Source organism: Astatotilapia calliptera, chromosome 11 (genome assembly GCF_964374335.1).
Source record: "Astatotilapia calliptera chromosome 11, fAstCal68.1, whole genome shotgun sequence".
NCBI classification, from domain to species: Eukaryota; Metazoa; Chordata; class Actinopteri; order Cichliformes; family Cichlidae; genus Astatotilapia; species Astatotilapia calliptera.
In genome coordinates, this window is record NC_137432.1 from 30,408,515 (window position 1) to 30,432,413 (window position 23,899).

The 23,899-nt window shown below is 38.1% G+C and overlaps 1 protein-coding gene across 1 annotated transcript; it reads right to left on the bottom strand.

Annotated features, from left to right (window-relative positions):
• Positions 1–331: 331 nt before the first annotated feature.
• Positions 332–23,716, bottom strand: nagpa (N-acetylglucosamine-1-phosphodiester alpha-N-acetylglucosaminidase). The gene is made up of 12 exons (XM_026183653.2): positions 23,541–23,716; positions 19,646–19,851; positions 19,195–19,462; positions 16,905–17,044; positions 14,662–14,770; positions 10,987–11,115; positions 10,609–10,814; positions 9,307–9,354; positions 8,841–8,969; positions 6,523–6,654; positions 3,525–3,606; positions 332–1,464 (listed from the first exon to the last, which is right to left on the bottom strand). Exons 1-12 carry the CDS (start codon positions 23,621–23,623, stop codon positions 1,203–1,205), a joined length of 1,794 nt encoding a protein of 597 aa, XP_026039438.1. The 5' UTR covers positions 23,624–23,716; the 3' UTR covers positions 332–1,202.
• Positions 23,717–23,899: the final 183 nt, after the last annotated feature.

Consider the following 23,899-nt stretch of genomic DNA (forward strand, 5'->3'; position numbering starts at 1 on the left):
TAAAACTCAAGATCTTTTTGCTAGCTTACTCAGAAGCTTTAAAACACATCTCACTGTGTTTGCAGCTAGATTTTCTAAAAGGTCAACTCTTTTAGTCATTTATTTTTCCTGACAACTGTAGCAGTCAGTCTTTATGGTGGTGTTTCAGTTAGCATACAATATTAGTACACTACTATGCTAAATGCTAACGCACCGACGAGATGACGTTGCTTTTGCATGATGGTGCTGTTTGAGTGCAAGAGCAGCGAGTATAATGGCCCCGACAACTGTGTTAGGTTGAAAGTGAACATAGAAAGAAAAGTAAATGATTTCTACTTTGAACAACCAAAACTGAATCGTGATATTTACTTTATTTCGCTTAAAACAAAAATAAATCATCTCATAAATACACTCTGGGTGTCCGATTATGCTTATAAATGACATAGTAATAATTTTCTTAATAACATTTAATATAAAATTGGCACATTTCTACACAGAAATTCAAAGGGATTATTCACATTTATCTCATAGATATCTGAAATTCAGACATGGAGCTCAGTGCAAATTGAGTAAACTCTATCATTTTGTTTAAAAATTGTCTGATTGAACCACATTTTGCTTGGAACATCAAACGTTTTCATCTTCGTCTTCTTCATCCGATTACATTGCAACACGCGGAAAAGTTTGTCCTATCAGGAATCAGTATCATAAAGTAAGCTCAACAGTCTGGGAGTTCTTTGGTTACATAGCTTCACTGATCTTAAAAATATTGCTGATGCGTTCAAATTAAATCTGATTCTAAAAAGTCAGCTATGAAAAAATATCCATCTGTTTTATACTAAGTGGAAAGATAGTTAACTGACATTTAAGTGAGATAACCCATTAATGCGATCTTGTAATACAGATTCCTGACAGGAGTTTAAAGTTCTTCACAACTTGAAAAGTTGTGGTTTTGCTGGAGTTTAGCTGGAATGGAGACATTCAGATTGCTGATCAAGTTTCATAGCTGTAAACAAAAACCTTAGGCATGTATGTGGGTTAAAGACTGCAATAAAGCTGTTGTGCTTTGTCCTTTAGTTTCAGTTTCATTTTATCAGGAGTGTTGATAGAAACCTGTCATTGATAAGAAGAGCAAATAAAGCAGAGGATTACAGAGTTCAGCGTTATCTTTTTGTGCAATAACTGTCTTCACTCACTATCCTTGGTCCTCTTGACAGCTACGACTACCCTGAGTGTGAGGAAGACCAAATTTCATCCTGAGAGTCTGAGTCCTCCAATTGAAGATCCTCTTTCTCAGCTCTCTCAGTGTTGCCTCTGGCACATGAAGTGACTCTGTTGATGTTGTTCAGAGGGACGTACGAATAATCCTTGCGCTCGGGAAAGTGAGATGCCACTGAAACGGCACGGCACGCCTGTACGAGGTGAACCAGCAGGCTGGCTGAGAGGACAGTAGCCAGGGTGAAGGTGATGATCAGCCACGTTCGCCTGAGGAGTGGAGGAGGTTAGATCATTTCAATGATGAATCCAGAAGCCACATGTATCAGTACAAAGCACTCACTGCCTTACTGTAATGAGAGCAAGCAAGGTTTCCTTACAGTGTGCCTTCATTTTAAAACTGGATTTTACTGAGTGACTGAGTTCAATAATGTCCACAGCTGTATTTGCACTTGTGCAGTTTCTCCTTCTCCTACAACTTTAAACAGCTTTTCATACAGGAACTGACCCACTTGTGTGGCAGGGATAATATAAAGTTGTGGGAAATATGTGCATGTTTTTTTTTTAAACATCAAATGTTTTGATTTTTAGGTTCCACTTTTATAGTATTTTATAGTGAACCGCTAACAGTCCTACAGTAGGAAGATTTACTGCTGCAGGGAGATTTAATGCCCAAAGTGACAATGGAAACAATGTAGCTGATGGACATCAGTTGGGAAAACTATATTTAGACTATTTTAAAACATTTACTATATATAAAGACAATGTTATGGGTATGCTAAAGAGAAAAAGAGCCATTAAAAATTACGTGTTCCTGAGTGTTGGTTAAAAACCAAATCAGTTGCTAAAATAGCTGCTTTAGGGTTAAAATGTATTTTTCCAATGTATCTCATTCCTTAACCAATTTGTTAGCCTTCTGTTTATGTAGAATATGTAGAATATAGTTTATCATTTCCTGAAGCAAATACAAATACTTTTCCTTGTCTGATAGTAAGTAGTGAGAGGAAAAAGCAACAAGCCGTGAGAAGAAGTCTGAGACATTTCTCACATGTGGCACACAACATGAGATAGTCTGCTAAGGGTTTCTTCTGACCACTAGAAACTTTCTGTCAGTACTGAGGCAGTTGCCTGGAGGAAGCTGCGTGCAGGACGACTGCTCACTTGCTTTAAAAAGCTACTTTCAGCTGCCTTCTTATTCACAAAGAGGTCACCATCATGTGGAGCTCTGCATGTTAACAAATGTTAACAAATTTCCCACGTGTGGGACTAATAAAGGTTATCTTATCTTATCTTATCTTTGAATTGGCAGATTTTTACACTATTTGTTAGAGGCAGGTTAAAAACTGTTTAATATTCAATAAGACTGTGCATGAGATTAGCATATATCTAATCAGTTTAACTGCCAGACTGAAAAGTTGGTGGTATTATTGTTACCGTGGTCTTGAGTCAGTATCTCCTTCACATGCTTGTTTGGATGATAAGGGACAGAAACAGTTAAAGATAACAGAGCTCCACCTACTTTGTCGCAGCTGATCAATCCCTGCCTGAAGTGGGAGTTGGTTTTGGAAAGTTACAAGAAATGAATGACAAAGACAGCCCCATCTGGAAGGCCCTGGGGGAAGGGGATTTCAACGCTGACATGCACTTTGACTACTGCTGAATATAACAAATTGGAACGTGTCCAATTTTTTAACAAACACTGTTTAAAGGGATTAGTTCTTTTTAAACGTGTCCTTTCCTACATAAGTGACCAAACATTAGAAACCATAGCAACAACTAACAATCCCTCACTTCCATGTGAAAGGTAATGAGGCCAGTGAATGCATCCCACCCCCAGAGTGTCTTTTACATGCCTTGTTTACATGTAAAAGAGAGTGTGAGAGAAAAAGCCAAATGCGGGTCTGGGCTGCTTCAGATGTTTTCTATTATTATTAAACTGAACTACAGTATTTAGAGCAGAGGGAAAAACTGGATCACTTATTAACAGGATCTGTAATTTTCTGTATACATAGCAATACCATATATACATGGAACATGGCCAAAGCCTTAGATTTCACAAACAGCTTTTTAAAAGCTCTTGGTTCTGTGTGCAGCCAGTGTGAGTGAATAAGAATTCTTGAACCTCATTCCCATTCATATTCCTTCTTATTTAACACATTAATACTACGTCGAGAGCTGAAATCAATGCTAAAAATGGCATCAAAATGGCAAAATGTAACCACTTTATTTTTTAAAAGGGAGACAATTTATTGAAAAGACCTCAAGATGCACAGCAGGGTAAAAGGTGACAGGGGAGGGTGGGTTAAGGTTGTGTGATCTTTGACACTTACTCCGTAAAATAAGGCCGCTCTCTGTAAGCGTCTTCTTCTCGCCTCCAAGATATAAACATCTTTCTAGCCAGGCAGTGTCCAGCTATGGTGAGGTGAGGAAAAAGAACAAGAGATAAATGACAGAGGACACTGACTGTGGCTGGTCAGTGTTTTTAATCCCATCCTGCATGAAAAGGTAATTTTCTAACCCAGACTTCAGCCACAATTACACTGGCTGCTCCTCCTGTAATTGAAATCTCCTCCACAGCCAAACCTTGGATTTCAAATTGGTGTTTTTCCAAATAGAGCAGCATGGCCTACTTTTATATCAGCTCTGTGTGAAATTTAACCTACAGGCTGTCACCATTAAAGGGAAACTGGAGTAGTTATTAGCAGCTCAGGTTTCCAGCACAGTTATAGATATTCAGACTATCACTGATATAGTTGGACATGTAAATTAGTAATCAGAAACTAAGGCAAGAAATCAAAGATAATTATATGCAAGTCACACTAAATTTTGCCAACTTGTTACTCTTAGAAAAAGGATTTCTGAATAAAGTCTCCCACGCCTGTGCACCTCTGGGGAGAGGTTTATGTTTCTGTGTTGGCTTTGTGCACACGATGCCTGCTACAGACCTCATCTCATAAGTTATTGTTGGATAAAATATTGCATGGACCAATGAGTTAAACTGCTTAGAGAGATGTATTTGAATATTAATTTACTACGTCTTTAAAACTGATATCATAAGTCAACTTTGGAAAATGTTAACAGAATCAGGTGAAGACAGTATTTAAAGCTTCACTTTCTCCCATGTAGCACACAGCTTTAGATGTGTTGTCACAAGACTGAAAACACTGGAGCGATGGATAGTTAGAGCATGCAGTTAGGAAGGTAGGAAGGCCATTTGGAAGTTATGAATTATAGGTTTGTGGTTTGAACTCATACAGCGGTATCCGAGATCATTTTTTCTGTTTTTGTTGTTCCTATTAGAAACATAACAGAAGCAGTAAAAAACAAGTCTATTTATATCATGATGTAAGTAAAATATCAGACCTGTCAGGCCACATAAACAGTGCTTTAGGTCACAAAAAATGGCGTTCCTGAAAACTCGTTATAGGGTCAAGATTTTCAGAAACTTGTTCTGCAATGACATCATGTAACATCAAAGGTGTGTGGCTTTATCACATTTTTATGCTTTTTTTTTTGCTTTTGTGCAATGGCGGACATAGACAAAATACTTTTTCTGTTAACGATATTATCTGCATTTTTCTAAGCATGCGGACACATGCGCACAAATGCAAATCTCGCTTCTTCCTCTATGCACTGTCTTTTGTTTATATAATAACTTCCTGCCCCAGGCGTCTGATTGGCCAGGATTTCTATACAGTTATGGTCATATTACCATCTGTTGCTGCTATGGTATGCTCTTCACAGCCCTTGACACTGTGTTTTAATATGTTCGTGTGGGTGGAAATATTTTTCAAAACTATGCTTGAGAGGATAGGATTTAAGGAAAAAAAAGAAAGCTGAAAAACCCCCCACAAAAAAACAACATCAATGATAATAATAACATTAAAGGGTATAATGTAATACAAGTAGAGTGCAGAGTGGAATTAAAGCCTCTTTTAAATAAACAATGATTGAACATTACTAACTTTTATGAGGATATTCACTGTACTAGTTTTGGCTACATGTACCTAATATTCTGAAAACAGATTGTAGAGCAGAAAGACATAACCGTATGAGTTACAGTGGAAAGTTTTGAGAGCTGACATGCAGGTGAGTAACATTTCCAGTCCTCCCAGATGAGCTGACACGGTGCTCCTCTGTTTAGACAGACGGCAACAAAGACAGAGCTGCGTCTACATCTGCTCTCTGCAAATATTGAATCATTTGCTCATGTGAGAATATGCACACTTCAACACAATGATAAACACCATCTCTGCCTTTTCTCCTCACGCACACACATACTGAAGCTGATTTACATAGTGTCACATTACTTTAGTGTCTCCTCTCACACTGACTGTTTTTCCTCACACATATTCTCTCACTTTCTTACACTATGTTTACTATGTGAGTATCTCACCCTACTTTAAGGAGATGGGATAGAGAATGACTGAATCAACAAATGGAAATATATTTGAAACAAAGTAGCCACATTAACCAGCTGTAAGGACTGAGAGCTGGTTAATGTGTACATGTGTAGTGCTTATGGGCAGCAGGCAAATCAGTATTTAATATCTGCTCAGCTGTTTAACAGGAAAAAAAAAAGAAAGAAGAAAAATGTAAATGAGAAACACCACAGTGGGACTTCAGTTGCACTGAAACACAGTACAGATGACCACATTTTGAAATGTGATACAGTGAAACAGCAAAGTATGTTAGACAAAAGATTTGGTCTCCAACCCTGTGGAACTACATGCTTTAAAAGGTTGCTACTTGCTGTGATTTGGTCAGAAGGGATCTATTAAATAATACTTTAGTCTTTAATCTTTCTCCTCTCTTGTATGCTGGCTGTGAATTTTGCCCAGAAGAAAGCAGGCAAAGGAGATGAAACTGAGTTATTTGCATCTTGTTTCACTTCAAATTCTCTACAAAAACAACCATAAATGTTCCTGCTTTCACAACTAGCGGCATAATTAATAATTAAATATGGTGTAACAAACAGGCTAGGGATGAGGGAAAAGGAAGGAACAGAGGCGCTGTGCATAGAAAAAAAAATTCAAACTGTTCATTCACGTGAAAACCCCTGCAGCTAATCACCAGCTGCATGAGAGCTTAAGGACAGGGTTTCGTTCATCTCTTTACCGCTACCATCAACCACCATATGACCCTGTGTGTACAAGCAGTATGTGTGCCTATATATGGGTCTGCACAGGAGTTATTGCAGTTTTGTAACAACTTTGTTTGCATTCTTTTTATTTCAAGCAGTTCTTTTAAGTTTACTTTATGCTTTACGTAGCTTTAAAACAAAAAAAATAATTTAGCTTGGTTAACTTTAATAACCTTGGTCTGTACCTGTGTGTAAGGTGTAGTTGGTGCTTCCTGGCAGTGTGGTGTGGCAGCTTCCTGTTTGTGGGTCACATGGACACCGATCCTCACATTGACACTCATGAGCGCAGGACAGACCGTAGAAACCCAGAGGACACACTGAAAGAAAGAAAAAAATGAAGTGAATTTACATTTTTTAATATTTAAATAAAGAACAAACAAATTTAGCAAACTAAATGGTTCATTTTGTGACTGAAATGGTCGTCAAGTTGATTTTTCTCTGTTTCTTTTCAATCAAGTTTAATCGTCGGATCTTTTAAATAAGTTCTGAAAAGTTTTAATACCCGTTTCATTTTTACAGCCAAAATAAAAGCATGAATGAAAACAAAAAGGTTATTGAGTGACTTCACTCAGACTTTTTTTGTGATACACCTGTTCAACTGCTCATTAATACAGATATATAGTCAGCCAATCACATGGCAGCCTCTCAGTCCATTTAGACATGTAGACATGGTCACAACAAGCTGCTGAAGTTGAGTATAAAACTGAGTATAAGAGTAGGGAAAAAGGCAGTTTGGTGCCACACTGGTGGATTTGCATATTTCAGAAAGAGCAGATCTGCTGGGATTTTCCCACACAAACATATGGTTGTCTGCTTTACAGAGAATGTTCTGAATATGAGAAAATATCCAGTTAGCAGTAGGGCTGGGCCATACCATACTGTTCACAGTAATACCGGTATAATGTTGAGCAACGATAAGAAAATGAAATATCGCGATAGAATATGGGTAAAACGCGCATGCGCAGCGCCTTTGTTTTCATACGCACATGGCGGAGAATGAGAAGGACGAAAGCGGATCATTGAATGAAACGGATGAACCAGAATTGGTTTGTAAAAATGTTGCAACTTCAGTGGTGTGGAACTGGTTTAGCTTTCGTCTGTCAGAAAGCTAAACAAAGCACTATTTTTGGTAGAGCATGCTAGCGGGCTGTCGTTATTACCGTGTTCTTTTGAAAATACGGCACACTTAAAATCAATCCTTTTATTTTTCTGAAAATCGACAGTGCCCCTGTATAATCCAGTGGGCCTTATGTATGAATTCTGTTTGTGTTTACTGACCTCGAAATGATTTTATGTGGTACACGGCGCTCGAAAAGCTGTCAAATGTTTTAGTACGACTTTGCTAAGCTACGAAGCCGCACCACTTGATGGATTGTTGGAGCATTACGGCTATCTTAGGCAGGAGCCTCACGGAGTGATACGTACTGTGCTTCAACATAATATTACCGTATTGTGTGTGTATAACGTCTTTTTAAAGTTTTGTGGATATTATACATGGTTATGCTGAGGATATGTCAGCCAACTTCCACTGGAAATGCCTTTTGGTTAAACTGTCAGCAAGGAATTTGCATTTGCACTGTTATATTTTTATATAACTTTAATGCACATAAAAAACAGCTGCTTGTTTAAGTGAAAATACATTGATGGTTTTTTTTGCACTAATAAAGTTGAGGAGTTGTAAAGTATTTTGTCTAGTGTCAATTATATTGTCAGTTATATCGTTATCGCAAATTTTCAAATGTATATCGTGATAAATATTTTTGGTCATATCGCCCTGCTCTAGTTAGCAGTGGTTCTCTTTTTGAAAATGCCTACTTGATGCCAGATATGAGAGGAGAATGGCCAGAGTGCTTTGAGCTGACACAAAGGAAACAGTAACCCCAATCACCACTTTTTGCAAGCAAGGTTTTCAGCAGAGCATGTTTGAATGTTCAAGAAGTCGAACTCTAAAGCAGACGTGCTACGGCAGCAGAAGACCACATTGGGTGCCATTACTCCTCCCAAGGAGAGGAAACTGTGCCTACAATTTACACCTTCTCACCAAAATTGGACAAATGCTGCCTGGTCTGATTATTTTTAGTTTTTGCTGTTACATTTGGATGGTAAGGTTACAATTGAAAGCATGAATCCATCTTGCATTATATCAATGATCTCTATTTCTGGTGGTGGTGTAATGGTGTGAGGAATATTTTCTTAGCACACTTTTGGCCCCTTCGTACCTGACCATGCCTTGAAGACCATAGTGTGATCCACATGTGACACATAATACTAACTTGTATTAAGTGGTGTGAATTCTAGCCAACACAGCAAAGGTTTAGTTAATGATTTCCTTCTACAGCATAAATAAAAATGGATGGAAATCAAGTTGCAGTTCAACACATGTGACAGAACATACATGCAATAGTTCAACACAATAGTAAAGAAAATCCTTTTATTTCCACTAAAATTCCGAGTGACTTTCAACAGGTCCGGGTGAAGTGACATTTAGCATGCATAGCTCTACCTTGCTCACAGTAGTTGCCATGGAAACCTGGAGGGCAGGTGCAGCGTCCGTGGACGGGGTCACAGGAACCGCCATTAACACAGGAGCAGGTCTGATTGCAGCCGTCACCATAGAAACCAGCGAGGCACTCTGCAAACAAAAAAACAAAACAAAACAACAGAGACATTTCATGTAAGGAGCGTGTTTTATTTTTGTGTCACAGGACAGCAATCAAACAATGTGTGAACATACATACACATTTAAACAAAATATAACACAAATGAAAAAAAAACAACAACATGTAAAGGTGCAGTGGGATGACCAACAGACCCACACGGGTGGGAAAAATGCCACATTTAATCAAACCATAACTCACCATTAGAGGCTGGTGTTGGTGAAAGTTAATGAGGTTGCGTATGTGTATAGAAGAACAAAAACATGTGTTTGCATTCTTGCGTACGTGTGACTGGATGAGGCTTTTGATTACCTTGGCTGCAGTTCTTTCCTCTCCAACCAGCATCACAGACACAGCCATCTGCAACACAGATGGAACAGACAGAAAGACATGAATCACAGAGGACAAACAATGAGTCAACAATCAGTGGGGAAAACAAGAAGTTTGATCTTTCACTTATAATACCCCCTCTAGGCAGGCTTGAAATATAACTGTAAATACTGTGCTGCTCTACGCTTCCACCACTCAAGTCAAACTGCAGTTTGTATCCAATTCTGGAGTTTGGAGCATGTCTTTGCACATTGAGCTGACAATCATTGTCAGCTAGACCTCACATCTGTTAACTTGAGTCATCGGACTTCTTAATTATGTTTGTGAAGTTTGGACTTCAGTTTTGAAATTCTACATTTTATTAGTCTGTTACTTTGCACTACTTAGCTGATATCCATGTCTGCGGATTTCAAAAGTACTGTTTATTGTGGCAGCTTGCCAGCCAAGCTTACTAGCGTTTGCTGGTAACTTAGCACTCAACCCTCTTGTCCATATGTGGTAACTTCTGGGCCCAAAATACTCAAATAGCAGCAGCCAAAACGGTAAGACTGAGGTATCAAAATGTGAACAACACAAGCTAAAAAAAAGTAGGTTTTTAACAGTGTTTTTAAATGATTAAGAGACTGGGCAGCACTTATGTGAAAAGGATTGTTGTTGCAAAGATTAGAAGCCACCATTGAAAAGGCTATCACCTCTGATTTTAAGCCTGGATCTATGATATCAAAGACCTCAGTGCTCAGCTAGGATTTTGCTGTCACCAAATCACTGACACTCTTAAAAAGAAGCAATCAAATTTTAAACTGGATCCTGAAATGGACTGCAAGTCAGTGTAAAGAGGTCAGTATAGGTGTAATGTGTACACCTATCTGTAGGTCCTCTAAAAAGCAATGAAAGGAGATGTTGTTTTTTTAAAAATGGACCCCAAGAGAAGCATATATAAAATGAAAGAAAAAATGGAGAACCCTTAGGTATTCCTCAACCAAGTGGGGACACACATAATGAATACTGTCCTAAATGCACAGGGGAACTCCTATCTGACCAATATGACTGGAAATTTTTAAAGGCTGTACTCTTAATACCCAGACATTGGACAAAGATTACTCTTAAACCAGCTGCAACTGCACTAAAAGCTTTAAAACTCAAATTTTAGAGGAACTTAGAGTGCACTGATGTCAAATTCAGTACATCACTGATGACATGTTTACAGGGCTAAAGGTTTAGAATTACTGTACTATAAGTAATCCTGCTATTTTGCTTTATCTTTACCAGCACTTTCATACTTACTGGCGGTACAGATGCCATGGGGTCGGCAAGCTGATGGCTGACACACCAAAGAGTCACAAGCAGCACCCTGCCAACCATCATGACACAGACAGTGTCCGTCCACACAGTCACCGTGCTCGCTGCAGTTTGCTGGCTGGCATAGTCTTTTATGGATACACAAGATGGTGGAGACCTTTCGCTCACAGCGCCACATGTTATCTGAAATACTGGGAGGGAAGGAGATGTGTTGACAGCATGGAAGGACAGAAAAAAGTCTATTAAAAAAATCAATCATTTATTAATTATCATGTACACCTATATGCACACTTTAACATTAAATGTTGGAGAATAAAAAAGTAAGTGTAAAGTTTCACAAGTGTGAAGGGACAACTCACTCACCAATGATCAGATGGATAGCTGGCCAAAACGCCATTTTTAACATAGGTGGCAGATCCGCCCCCATCCAGATTAATGGCATTGATCACTCCATGCTCCTTCAGGAAATCAGCCATCTCCCAAAGACTCAAACTGTGTTAAAAAAAGCAGCACTGAAAAAACTGAAGACAAACACTGTGGCCATAGAAATGTTGAGGACTTTAGTCATACTGGCAGCGTGCCAGAATCAGTGACTGCCAAACAGCCTGGTGCATCTGTTACTGTTCTGTCTGTCTACATTTATTTGGTTCTGTGTTTTGTGTTTGTAATTATGTAACTACCATGTTTCTCTCACAAAATCTTGTGCATGAGTCATTCAGCTTTGTGTATTGTATGGAAACAAACTTGCATGGGTGTTGCATTAGCTTGGGCTATAAATTCCTTGGTATATGCTGCTGTACATTGCATACTTATCCCCACATACAAAAACAATAAAACAAAACAGATATCCATTTACAAGAATATCTCAAATAACTGTATACAAACATTCATAGTCCTCGGAAGGTGAATCCTACTGACACACAGGTAAAAGCTTCACGTGATAAAAAGATCATTTTTGGAGCAGATACAAGGTAGTGCTGACATTTTGCAAAAATGTCCCACAGATCACCTCTCATGGTTGGATATGAATTGCTGGCAATGTGGATAAGTGGCAAGCTTTGGTCAAAGATCATATATTTCAGACAGTAGAAATTACTTCTAAAAGTTATCTAAAAGCTTAGTCTCCAATTTGTCTTTTGCAAACAGTGTTTTTGATCTTGATTCTGTATGATGTCAACAAGGGGAGGGGGATATACTTAATATGGTCACCTCAGGTACATGGTAGCTCTGGGTGTGTGTCTCCACAGAAGCCCCCCTCTGTCATTTAAATCTTTTTTGAGAGGCAGTCATGCAGAAGACAACAGGCCTAAATACACAGTGTCCTTTAAAGGAGAGGAGCTATCATGGTTTGCCTCAGACAGAAGATGACCTGGGGCCCTGCACCAAAGTCCATTATTTTCCACTGTGAATGATGCAAGCAACTCTAGCGGAGTCACAGTTTGCCACAGGTTTTCATGTGTCACCTGCTTGCCAAACTTAAAAAGAGTGAGTCTTTTCAAGGATTCAAGGGTAGAGAAGAAAAGAAAGGTGTGGGATGCTGTAGATGACGTAACTTTAAAATTGAAACTGTGACAATAGATGACAAAACCTCATCTCAGTAGTCTGGCTTGATTTTTGTTTTGTTAATCTAAATGGAATGAAACAACCATTAAACTCTGCAAATAATTAAGATTATGCAGATTAAGATAAAAATGATAGTCCCTGAAGAGAAATATGTTCTTGATCATGAGAGCATGCAGACCTGCCTGTGTCAGAATTAATACAAGAAGAACAAATACCAAAATATATTGTTTTTCATTTACTCAGTATGACTTACCATCATCGTGGTTACAATGGCACTATAATATGAGAAATAAAGTATATACAAAACACAAAATCTTCAAAAGCTAATGAGTCAAAAACACTGCAGTCAAATATTTTCATGTTGTTGGCATTTTACTTTATGTTTGGGTTTGTCTGGCCAAATTTCTAAAACAGACGCCTGATTATTTCACCAATCGCGTGTAGATTAGGCTAAAAAGTCCAAAAATGGCCACTGTACTGTGGATAAGTGGTTCTTTGCAGTTAAGATGTCTCACAATTCAATGCTAATCAATGCATCACATAATGAACACAGAATGATTAATTAATTGTGAAAATAATCATAGATTAAGTGTCTGACTGGCTGATCATCTACGGCAACCTCCACTAGAATTAGTTGAGAATTTCAAAGAACTAGCATGTCGTTCATGGAAACTAGAGGTCAGTTTCTGAGGTCACAGCTTCCTTCGACCTGACTTTTTCATGTTTTATTGAGTGGGAGGTGGCCCTATATTGAGCAGAGATATACAGAGGGCAGCAGACATGTTCAGACGTGTCCGATTGTTGTGCTTTTCAAACCCCGATCATAAACACAACAATAGAATATCTGAAGTCAGTGCAGGTCTGTGGGGTCACAGCACTAAAGGTGGAGGGAAAATTAGATCAATGCAATTGATTGGTGGAGTATCTAAGAGGGTTGAGCTAATATAAGCCTGATAGTGTTATCGGATCTCTGTTTACCAAAACCCCTGTTTACTACATTCACTGTCAGCTTGTTTTTATTTTTCAGCCTCCAAATGACCTCGACCTGCATTAGTCCATCATCTTGTTGTTCAATGCTGTTGTTATTGATTAAACTAATCTATAATTAACAGCTATATTTTGAAACAACTTTATATTTTTTTTTTTTGCATCTTGTGAAAATATCATTTCTCTGCAGAGTTTGTGGACACATTTTTACTGTTGCTGCTTCTAAAAAAAAAAGATGTTTTGTTGTCAAAACAAACCTACAAGACAGGAAACAAGCAGGTCGAAAAAGCTGTGTGTTCATGTGTGTTTTGTGTGTTTACGCTTGAGCATCTGTTTACATTTGTGATGTGCCTTCTTAAGCCTTTTCCCACCAAAATACCTGTGGGGGTTTTGTGTGCGCTACGAGTTCAGGAGCCATCCCTGAGGGTCTTCTTTCTTTTGTTTTTTTTCCTGGGGGAGGCAAAAGCAGATCTAATCGTTTGTAGGCTCTGGAAACTGCTGTTCAGTGCTAACTTGGCTGTTTCTGCTCAAAGCTGATTGGCCATTTCTGAACCTTTTGTCCTTGACGGCCAGAAGTCTTCACCTCTTCAACCTCGCCATTAACAGTGTGAAGTTTTACTGACTGACAACAAAACAACAATGCAGCAACCTTGCCTACATTTATAAAACCCGGTGCTGTACCCTGGTGTTGTGACAATAATTCCCTCCATTGTTCTCATTGTTTTTATGGTTTAAAAAAAGAAAGTCATCAGAAAATAAAAACTGATTAGTAGGATGTTGCTGCAAAATGTTTGCAATACCTTACAGCCAAACCAGTACCTGTTGTGAAAAGTTTGAGAGGGTCTTAGGGCTGCTCACTGAGCCCAGATCAGCCAAAATGTCTTTGTTAGACGGTCGTTAGGTAATTTGTCTTGCTTATTCTCTGATATTTCCTGACCACAACAAGGAAGCTGCCAGTGTTAGGCTGTAGATGCTTGTGTCACAAGATCAACAAAAGATAAACACTGATGGATTAAGTTTGGTGTTGGTATAAAACAAATTTTAAAGATTCACTTTTTTCAAGGTTTTAAACATCTTTAGAAAACCAGCAAGTGGAAAATATGCAAACAGTCAACATGTCATTTTCATGGTCATGTCAAGTCTTTCAATGAGCTGAAGTAAACTGGAGACATTCCAACGTACATGGAGGTTGTTTTTCTCTTCACTGTGTGTGAAATCGGTTCCTGGATAATAAATTCCCACTTGGGACATCCTGTGTTGACTCAAAAACCAGTGAATCACTTCAAGCTAACAGGATAAATTGACTCTTTTCTTACATTTACACCCGTGTTTGCCGTTTCTTTTCTAATGGTTGGAGTAGATAGCTTCCCACTCACTGTGTGTAATTTTAAAAACAAATTGTTTCAATTTCATCACTACTTCTTGCTTCAAATTTCTTAAAAAGAAAACAGCATTGTAAACATTGTTTATCACCTTTCCTTTTCTTACCCTCGTGCTTTTGTCTGTCCATCAAAATGAAACAGGATTAACCTTCCCTCTGCATCGTGGCCCACTGCCGTCCTCGCTGAAACTACATCCACAAAAGTGCGGAAACCCCCTGTGAAAATATGAGAAAATGCTTTTTTAATTATGATGTACGATTAACAGTTCAATAAAACCTGTTAAATCAAACTGTCTTGAATTTATCCCACCATAGAACTCAGGATCTACAGAAATGTGCACACCAGTATGAACCAGTTATTCCAGATTAGGAGTTTTGTGATTAATTAACTCAATATTTTGTCTTTTTTATGCTGACCTCACATTTGGGAATTTAAAGTCTAACACCTTTTCCTAACCATGCCTTTACATCCAAATGATGCATTATAAAGACATGACTCAATAATGCCTCAGTGCTGCTATTTCAAGCTAATGGCTGATTTAAACTTCTGCAGTGAATGCTTGTAGAGCCTACAATGTAATATGTAAGTCCCCAGCGTTGCTGCTGGCATTTATGTTTGTGCTTGGTGCATTATGTGTCAATTACCTTGTGGTCATGTCCCTGTGTTTTATATTCCCTATTCCCTCCTGGGTCCCTACTCTTTGTTGTTTTTGGGGGCCAACATACTTTTCCCTCAAGTTCTACCATTCCTTTGTGCACCCCTCACATCCATACTGACAGTTTCATCAATGTCCTTTCAGGAATTTGCTGACATTTGTGAGTCCTTATGTTGAAGCTGACATTAATATTCCTTATAGTGAGATGATGATTGTTTTTCTCTCACTGATAAATTCAAAAACTGCAGTGAAAATTAGCCAGAAATGTGTTTTAATCATACATCCCCAGTAACAAGACCAAACATTTAACCGAACGAATGAAGAAAAAGCAATTACCTTTATTAGAATGACCAATAAAATTTGATAAAAATATTATTTCAATGTTGTGTCTTTGCTCCAAAACAATGTTTAAAATCACTTTTTGTTTCAGTATGGTTCGATTGAAGAGTCAATCCAGGGTGCCAGTTCAGTTCAGTAAAGTTTTAAATACTGTAATCAACTGTTGGCTACAGGAACAAGGCAGCAGCTATTGAGACAATAAGGTCGTGACCTTTGAATTTTTTTTCTGGGAGCCAGGTGCTCCAACACTTAAGGTTGCTGTAAGTGTTCCCTATACACAACTAAATTAAGGCAAGCTGCATGACATTGATGAGTAATGTGGCTTTTGGCCATTACATTTAGTTATTACTAATATCTATCAGTCAATACTGAGAACTACTACTTATTCCAGCTAGCTGGTACACAGAGACATATTGTACTGGCTGTTAATGGGCAACACATGAAAGGCTGCACCATGTCTCTTGCACTGCTCTATATTTTTCCATGTTATAAATTCAGCCTTGAAAAAATGTATGGGTTGATAGATAAGGCTAAATAAGACAAGATAAAAATTACTTTAATAACGACTATAGTGGCTTAGGATTAGTTTGCTCTTTGTGTAAGACAAATGACTCTAGACGTGTCATGTTTATCATCTGGCGCCATGCCACACCCCCCGTGTTAGTTCAGAGCTAGATTTAGAAAACCTGGGTCTACACACATGATAGCAGCTGTTAATTTTAGTGAAGACAGAGAGTGTAAGCACAGACAATGTAAAAGAATTAGCTGTCTATAAATGTAAAGACATTGTGGGCATTATGAACAGGCCTCTGGGTTATGCCAGTACTGAAGCACTCTAGCCAGTTAGTTACTGAATCTGATTGAATAAGCCCCAGACAATTCCAAGGTCAGAGAAAATGATGCTGGACAAGCAGAGAGTAATCTAAAATAAATTACCTCCAAATGAACTCTGTTTTTTTTTTTTTAACTGAAATCCTGAGAAATGTTTTTTTATTTTATTTCTTCATTTTTTTTTGGGGGGGGGGGGTTGGTTATCCTTTTATGTAACAGTTTAACGTAACCAAAAATCTGGGTCAATACCAGTCCTAATATCAAATTTTCACTATGCAAGTATCATGGAATAAGACTTTACAGATAATATCGCAATATCCATATAAGATTTAAAAAAATTCTACCAGTCAGAATCAACCTTTACTTTTATTTGCTTAACTTCAGTCACCATCAATATCAGTATACCGTGACAAGATTTATAAATATCTCTATTTCTCAAATCCTAAAATCTTACGATTGAAAACCTTTATACATACATGTGGTCAAAGAAATGAATCCAGCTGGATGTGGATTTGCATCATTACCTGTTTCCTGTGTCTTGTTGCACTCGGCCTCAATGCTCTCATTGATGTAAATCTCGCCGTTTCTCAGTAACCACACCACCCCGCTGACTAATTGGACAAACGGATTGGACTGATCCAAAACGTCATCCTGAGATAGATACCTGAACGGTAAGAGGGGAGAAAGGAATTCAAAAAATATATAAATAATAAAATAAATATAATACTACTGTAGTACATATTATAATTTCATGTTTCTATATTTGATATTTGTGGTGATAAATAATGCTGGTAGGTAATCCTCTACTTTAGTCCAGGCTGAAATGTCTGACATCAATTTGCACAGTTTTTTATGCACCCCAGAGAAAACAAAGAATATTTTTTTACTTTTGTGTTACGACTACTAACAAATCCTCTTTTTTACCACTTTAGGTTCAGGCAGCTTTATTAACTTTAACAGCATTTCTGTTAACTTAGAGGGATAATGTTAAAACAGCATAGCACGGTGGTTCCCACATTTGTACTCGCTGTAGCTGTTTGATGCGTCTCTTAATAAAAATAAAAAAACCACACAACCCACACACAGATATCAACACTTCAGTTATCTAACAACATATTAGTCATAGCAAACAGCTGTTTGGACTCTGTACTTGATTTAGTTTAGTAGACCAAAGCTACTGAACTTTTGGACACTGTGTCTACAAAGAAAAACTGAGCTCGGCTCCATCTGGAGGAGTAAACAGCCCAACAGTCACTTCAAACTAGGACCCAAAACTGTCATTTTGTGGGCGAAGCAATGCGTCCTATTTTAAATCAGAGGTAGGTTTATTATGAGCTCGACTGACAGGTCATGGACGGCACAAAGGGCCCAAGCAGGACTGTGAGCAGGTTATTTTTTTACTGAGGTCCACTCGCTCCCTGGGAGTGTGACCGACGACACAAACCACATCATGTTGCATCATGTGCATTTCTGACCTCAGTTATCAAACAAACAAGTTACATAGAGTACTTCATGGTTTAAAGATAGACGATGAGCAGATGTTTTGTTTTTGTTCATCGAGGAAAATGTGGTGGCTTCACATATGAGTGTTATTTAACTTCTAGTTCAATTTTAATGTGATTCTCTTTAAAGCATTAATGTAAAGATATGCAGTTTTCTTTTTCTACAACAATTTGATGATAGTTTAATGCATTTCCACTGATTTAACATGCTACAATGATAAACACTAGTTAGATCAGTGAGTGATTCAGACATGAGCTCATCTTCTTTTGTTTTTCACATTAAAAAAGAGCAGAGGTTATAAGCTTATGCAAACAGGAAGTCACTGTATTGCAAATGTGCATTACTTGGGACAAAACCTGAAAAGAGGCCAGTATCAGAGGCAGAGGTGAGAAGATATTTTAGTGCCATGATGTCAGGTACAGTTAAGAACAAAGAGGGAATGGAAAGAGGTTTGTTTTTATTCACGGTGTGGTTTCTGGCTGTTTGAAAACACTGATGATACAAACTGTGAAAGTGGGCTGTACCTTGTAAAAATAAATGCTGGCTTGTACGTTGAATATTGTAATCTGAGAGCTCAATCTAGCAGTAATTCTACAATTATTGGTAACTTCACAGCGTGTCTTCTGTCCTGTCTCCCTCCCTTCACCCCCCCCTAACTGGTTGCAGCAGATGGCTGCCCCTCCCTGAGCCTGGTTCTGCCAGACATTTCTTCCAGTTAAAAGGGAGTTCTTCATTCCCACTGTTCCCAAGTGCTTGCTCATACCAGGATGTTTGATTGTTGGGGTTTTCTCCATATTATTTTAGTGTCTATGCCTTTAAATATACAGCACCATGAGGTGACTGTTGCTGTTATTTGGTGCTATATATAAAATTGGATTGACAGGAACATTTGTTACTTTAATTCTGCATCTTTTCTTTTTCCTTTGTTTTACAATTTTTATCTTTTTAGGAAAATATCCAACAGTCAGCCTTATAAAGCACAGATGCCTGACAGAAACGGTACTTGAGACACACTTGACAGAGGAGAAAACGTGCTGTCTGGAAAATAAAAACATACTGATATGTATGATCACACTTCTTAAAAGGTTTGACTTTTTTTGCCTCCTTGCATACTGTGTGTAATATGCTGTATAAAGGGTGTTTAAAACTGCATATAAAACATTACCTCACCTTGGATCATGTCTGTTCATGCAGATATCTTTGAGTATTTGGATGAACTCATCCTTTGTCTTTGGGGCTATGATCTAATGGTGAATCAACAATCACTGAAACCGATTTCTCTGTTTTACATTTTCAAGCCGCATTTCTTACCCAAACACTAGGCTGCCGTCTTTTCTGATTCCAAACTGGGCATTTTGCAGTCCTCCACTGTCCCGCACCACCCTGCTGTTGCTCACCACGTTTCCCAGACACTCCCTTGTTACTGTATTGAAGAAACCAGCATTTTGCGCATACAGGCACTCAGCCGCTTCAGCCGTCTCTCGTACTGTTGCCCTCACTCTCATTTCGCAGCCGCCTGGCCCCCCTGGCTCCAACACGGACACCGTCCTCAGGGGGTCGTTGACCACTGTCATGTGTCCTGGTAAGAAAGCCGCAGCAGGATGAGGTGAAATTGAATCTTCAGTGATATATAATAAAGGATTCTTGCCAACACTTTGAGATGAAGGTGGGCGAGTACAGAAGTAAAAAGAGGGATCAATAAATCAAACACCAGAGATTGATATTATTTTTTGTTCCTTTAACTTATGATGTCATCACTAACCATAAACAATTCTGGAGCTCCCCGGAATATTCGACACAAACAACTTGGTCTCAGCAACCGGCTGCCCGCTGCGGTTACTGGAGGCCCAGCTCTCATAGGTGGTGTTGCCATGAATGATGGGCTGACAATCCCTGACATAGCGATGAGAGTGGGAGGGGCCGTGGCCTTGTGTGTAGGGCAGCAGGATGTCATCGTCCATAGACTCTCTGCAACGAGAGAAGAGTTGTTGGTCTTAATTGAAAGTGACAAAAGTCAATTAGAAAGTGCCACCTGTGGCAGGTGTTGCATGCAAAAACATTTTGTGTGTGTGTGGGTGTGCCTTTGGTTCCAAGTTGCACCCAAGTGTTTGTATATTAGAACTCTACCTATAGACAGACAAAGGAAACACCCTGTCTCTACACAAAGGCCAATGTAGAAATAACATTTCTCAAGTGAACTTAGTAGATAGTTGGACAATGTTCCATCACAATTCTTTCAAGACTGTCTGGAGACTGAAAAAGGTTTTACTGGGGAAAAAAGCCAGATAAATGAACGGACCTGTTAATCCCTTCATTGATCTAAAGACATAACTGAATCTTTGTGTACGTTTGTGTGCAGGAATGCCAAACATTTTCTAGTTCCATCTTCTCACAACAAAGCTCTGGTGCTTTGCTTTGTCATATACTGCCAACCTATCACATATCATATTATTCTGGACAGTTTTTTGACCAATGCCAGCAAACTGAATATTACTATGGGTTCTTTGAGATTACAAGGGGCTCCATGCTTTTATAACCAAAACAATAATAATAAAAATAATAAAATTATTGAAATCATTAGTAATCATTAGTTAGTAGCCAACAAATATGTGTTAAAAACAGACACCTCGACTAATATTAGATGCTGCAGTTTCGCTAGAAAAATAACAGCAACAAAAATAACAAATCCTGATATCCACTGCACCAACATGTAATGTCAATAAACCCTTTAGTAGCTCAGTGTGTCCCATTGGCTCTCTGTGAGGAAGAAAAACATTCCCACATCTCCAAAAATAAGAGCTACAAAAACCCCTTCCCCTTAGGGACGCTGTGGAAATAAAAACGCATTTGCGTGTTAATCTTTAAACAAATAAATCATGTGAGGACATATTTTAATGGAGAAAATTTCATCACAGCCTTAGCTGGTCAAATCACAGTTTCATCACATGAAGGAATGTGTTTTCAAAAGTGCTGAGTTGTGGTTTCTGCTCAGGGACATGCAAAAATAGTCCATGCACAGCCTGTTTTTTTTCCTAAATCTTCAAAGATCCCATTATTACTTGAATGTTAAACTCTTACTCCTTAATTTGGTTTCTTAGAATTCTTATATTCTGAAGTATATATACAAAACAAATAACTTGTATGTATGCCCACTGCCCAGTAAGAATATTTTGGTTCTTTTTACTATATTTTTTTATTCAGGTTTCAATGAAACCAATAGCCTGATGGCCCAGAGCCAATAAAAACGATGTCACTGGCCAGCTGGCAGTTTTTCCACCATTTGGGAACTTTTGCTGTAGCCAGTATTTTTTCCACTAAAAGGGGCATAAATGTTCTTTCTCAAACCACCTGTTTGGACCTCCTAACATCTACCACTAGTTTCTTCATTAAGGTGTGTTTTATAGTGTCAATGCACAATAACATCAAGTTGTTTTATACTATAAGGTAAAGGTCCTGCAGTATTTAGGAGAAAACCCTAACATTTAAGCAACCACCTATCAGCAAACACTTTGAGATCGTGGAAAGGAAAAACCCCACGACCACTTGGGGAAGAGAAGAGAAAAAAAGCTAGTCCAACCTAGAATCTATTAACTAGTTTTCAGCTTAACACTGAGGCAGGATGTCTCTAATTTTAGAGATATTGCTTACATGAAAAAGGAAGACCTACACATTTGTTTAATGTGAGCACTGAAGGAGATATCCTGGCAATAAGATTTCTCACAGTGTTGCTAGGTGAGTATCTGGTTAATTACATCAGTTCTCTCTGAATTTAGGAAAAGAAAATTACAGGACATCCAGATGTTTGTGTATTTAAGACGTGCCTGTAGCTTAAATGTGTTATCTGGCTTCACAGATAAATATAGCTGGGTATCAACTGCATAGCAAAGATTATGTATGCAGTATTACAAGCATGTATGGATAGTACTGCACATAGATATGTTTCAAACCATTCCAGTGCAGTTTCTTTTTAATAACAGCAGTATGTTCTAATCTCTGGAGTAAAACATTGTGGTCAGTGGATGCTGCAGTTAAGTCTAACAGGGCAAACAGAGTCCACTGCCCGAAGCATAGGAAAATAATTTGTAACCTCCACTAGTGCTGTTCCTTTGCTGTATTTAACTGAAACTCTAATAATATTATTTAACTATTTCTTGCAGATATCTTTAATAATAGTGTATTCGTAATACCAGTTGAGCTGTGCTAGGAATGTTTAGAACTACTAGGATTTATTGTATAACCAATATATAACCACTGCAACCACTAAACACAATCCTTTACTTCTTAATTATCAATATTAACATATAGAATATACAACTTTCTTATTGCAAATCAGTATGTGCATTCAAAGCAAAGGGGGTTCCATTTCAGAGAGTGTTTAATCTCAGCTGTTCTGAGTTAGTTTCATCTCATTAGGTGTAGAATACTGGCTTATATTTTGTTTGTATATTTTCTTACATTGTGAGTTCTTGTGCTTTGCACCTGTCAGCGCTGACGGACTCGTAATGTACTTGAATTTATATTGTACTTTTGTAGTCTAACTGACCTCAAAGATCTTCTAACAACAAGTCACACTTTTAACTATACATTTATATAACACTTTAATACATACACTTCATGTGCCTGTCAGTACAGAATTCCTACTTATTCAGACACATATGTATTTAGACAGTGGAAAGAAGCTAGGCTACCAAGAGAAAGCTCAGTACCTGTCAAGTTTTTTCCCTCAACCTCTGTAACTGCTGTCCCATAAAAAAAAAAATACACATACATGATTGGTGAATCTAAAAACCATCTAAATAGATATGGGTCAAACTGACCCACATTTATTCAAAGAGTGGTGAGCCTCTGTGTACAAAAATTTGTAGCACCTGTACAATAGCACAAAACCTTAAATTATTGTAATTTTTGTGTATTTTGGTTAATTTTAGGAGAAGTCATAACGTTTCTGGCTAAAAGAATGACATTTAGGCTTTACTTGCTACTGTCAAATATCAAAACTGATCCAATTTAAGTTTCAAGTTTATAATACATCAGCGCCGTCTTGCGGCCAATAAATCCAACTGCGTCAACATTTTCTCCAACCGTCAACTTCCGTGTTAAATGAAACCAAAAACGTGACGGCTCGTCTTGTGACCAAAAGTTTGGGTTAAATAAATATTATGTACAGTTGCAATCACAGAAACACGGGAAAAGTTAAGTGTAAAGAACACTGTTAGTTAGTGAGAAGACATTCAATCGAGCCAACCACAAATGACTTACACGTGTTTGTTAATGCTGTTATTATTTATTATTAGATGTATTTAAATAAGCACATTAAATTACGTACTGTATTTGCGGTTACTAGTGAATAACCGCAAGAGTGAATAGTGAACTTTGGACTCTTCTGATAAGACTTTAAACATTGGACACTGTTACCCAACAGCTGGCAAGTGACCTTACCTAAGTTTGTATGCTGACGTGTAGGTAATTAAACACTGCACATTAAGTCAACTTCATCCCGAAATATCGTCAGCCACCTACCTCAAGTGATTTTTTATTTTACCAGAAAAAGAAAATGAAGAAGACACGTTTCTTTTAATCTTTATTCTTGGCTAACAACAGTTAGTTAGCAGTTGACTATATATAACAGTTAGCTCAACCAGGAAGTAGCGCCTTACCGGGTATTTGTGGTCTGGGACAGCCGGACACAGAGCCACAACAGCAGCCAGACACACGTACATTTCACCGACTGTGTTGCCATATGAAGAGGAAAATTAGCCTGTCAAACTCCTGTCTCCTCCTGTGGATCCCACATCCTTATCAAAGCCAGCAGAAAACACACGGCAAACTCCTTTTCCTGCTAAATTTCAAAATAATGGTTGCTATGTGGCACATCGTTGTCAGAAGAATAGATATGAAAGTTATTTCATGTCTATTTTGCAATATGTTCGTAAATCATTCAAAAACAAACAGAATCTCCCCTTATTTTAATCATCAACTATTTGTGGTAAATGTGAGTATAGGATACCGGCTCTTA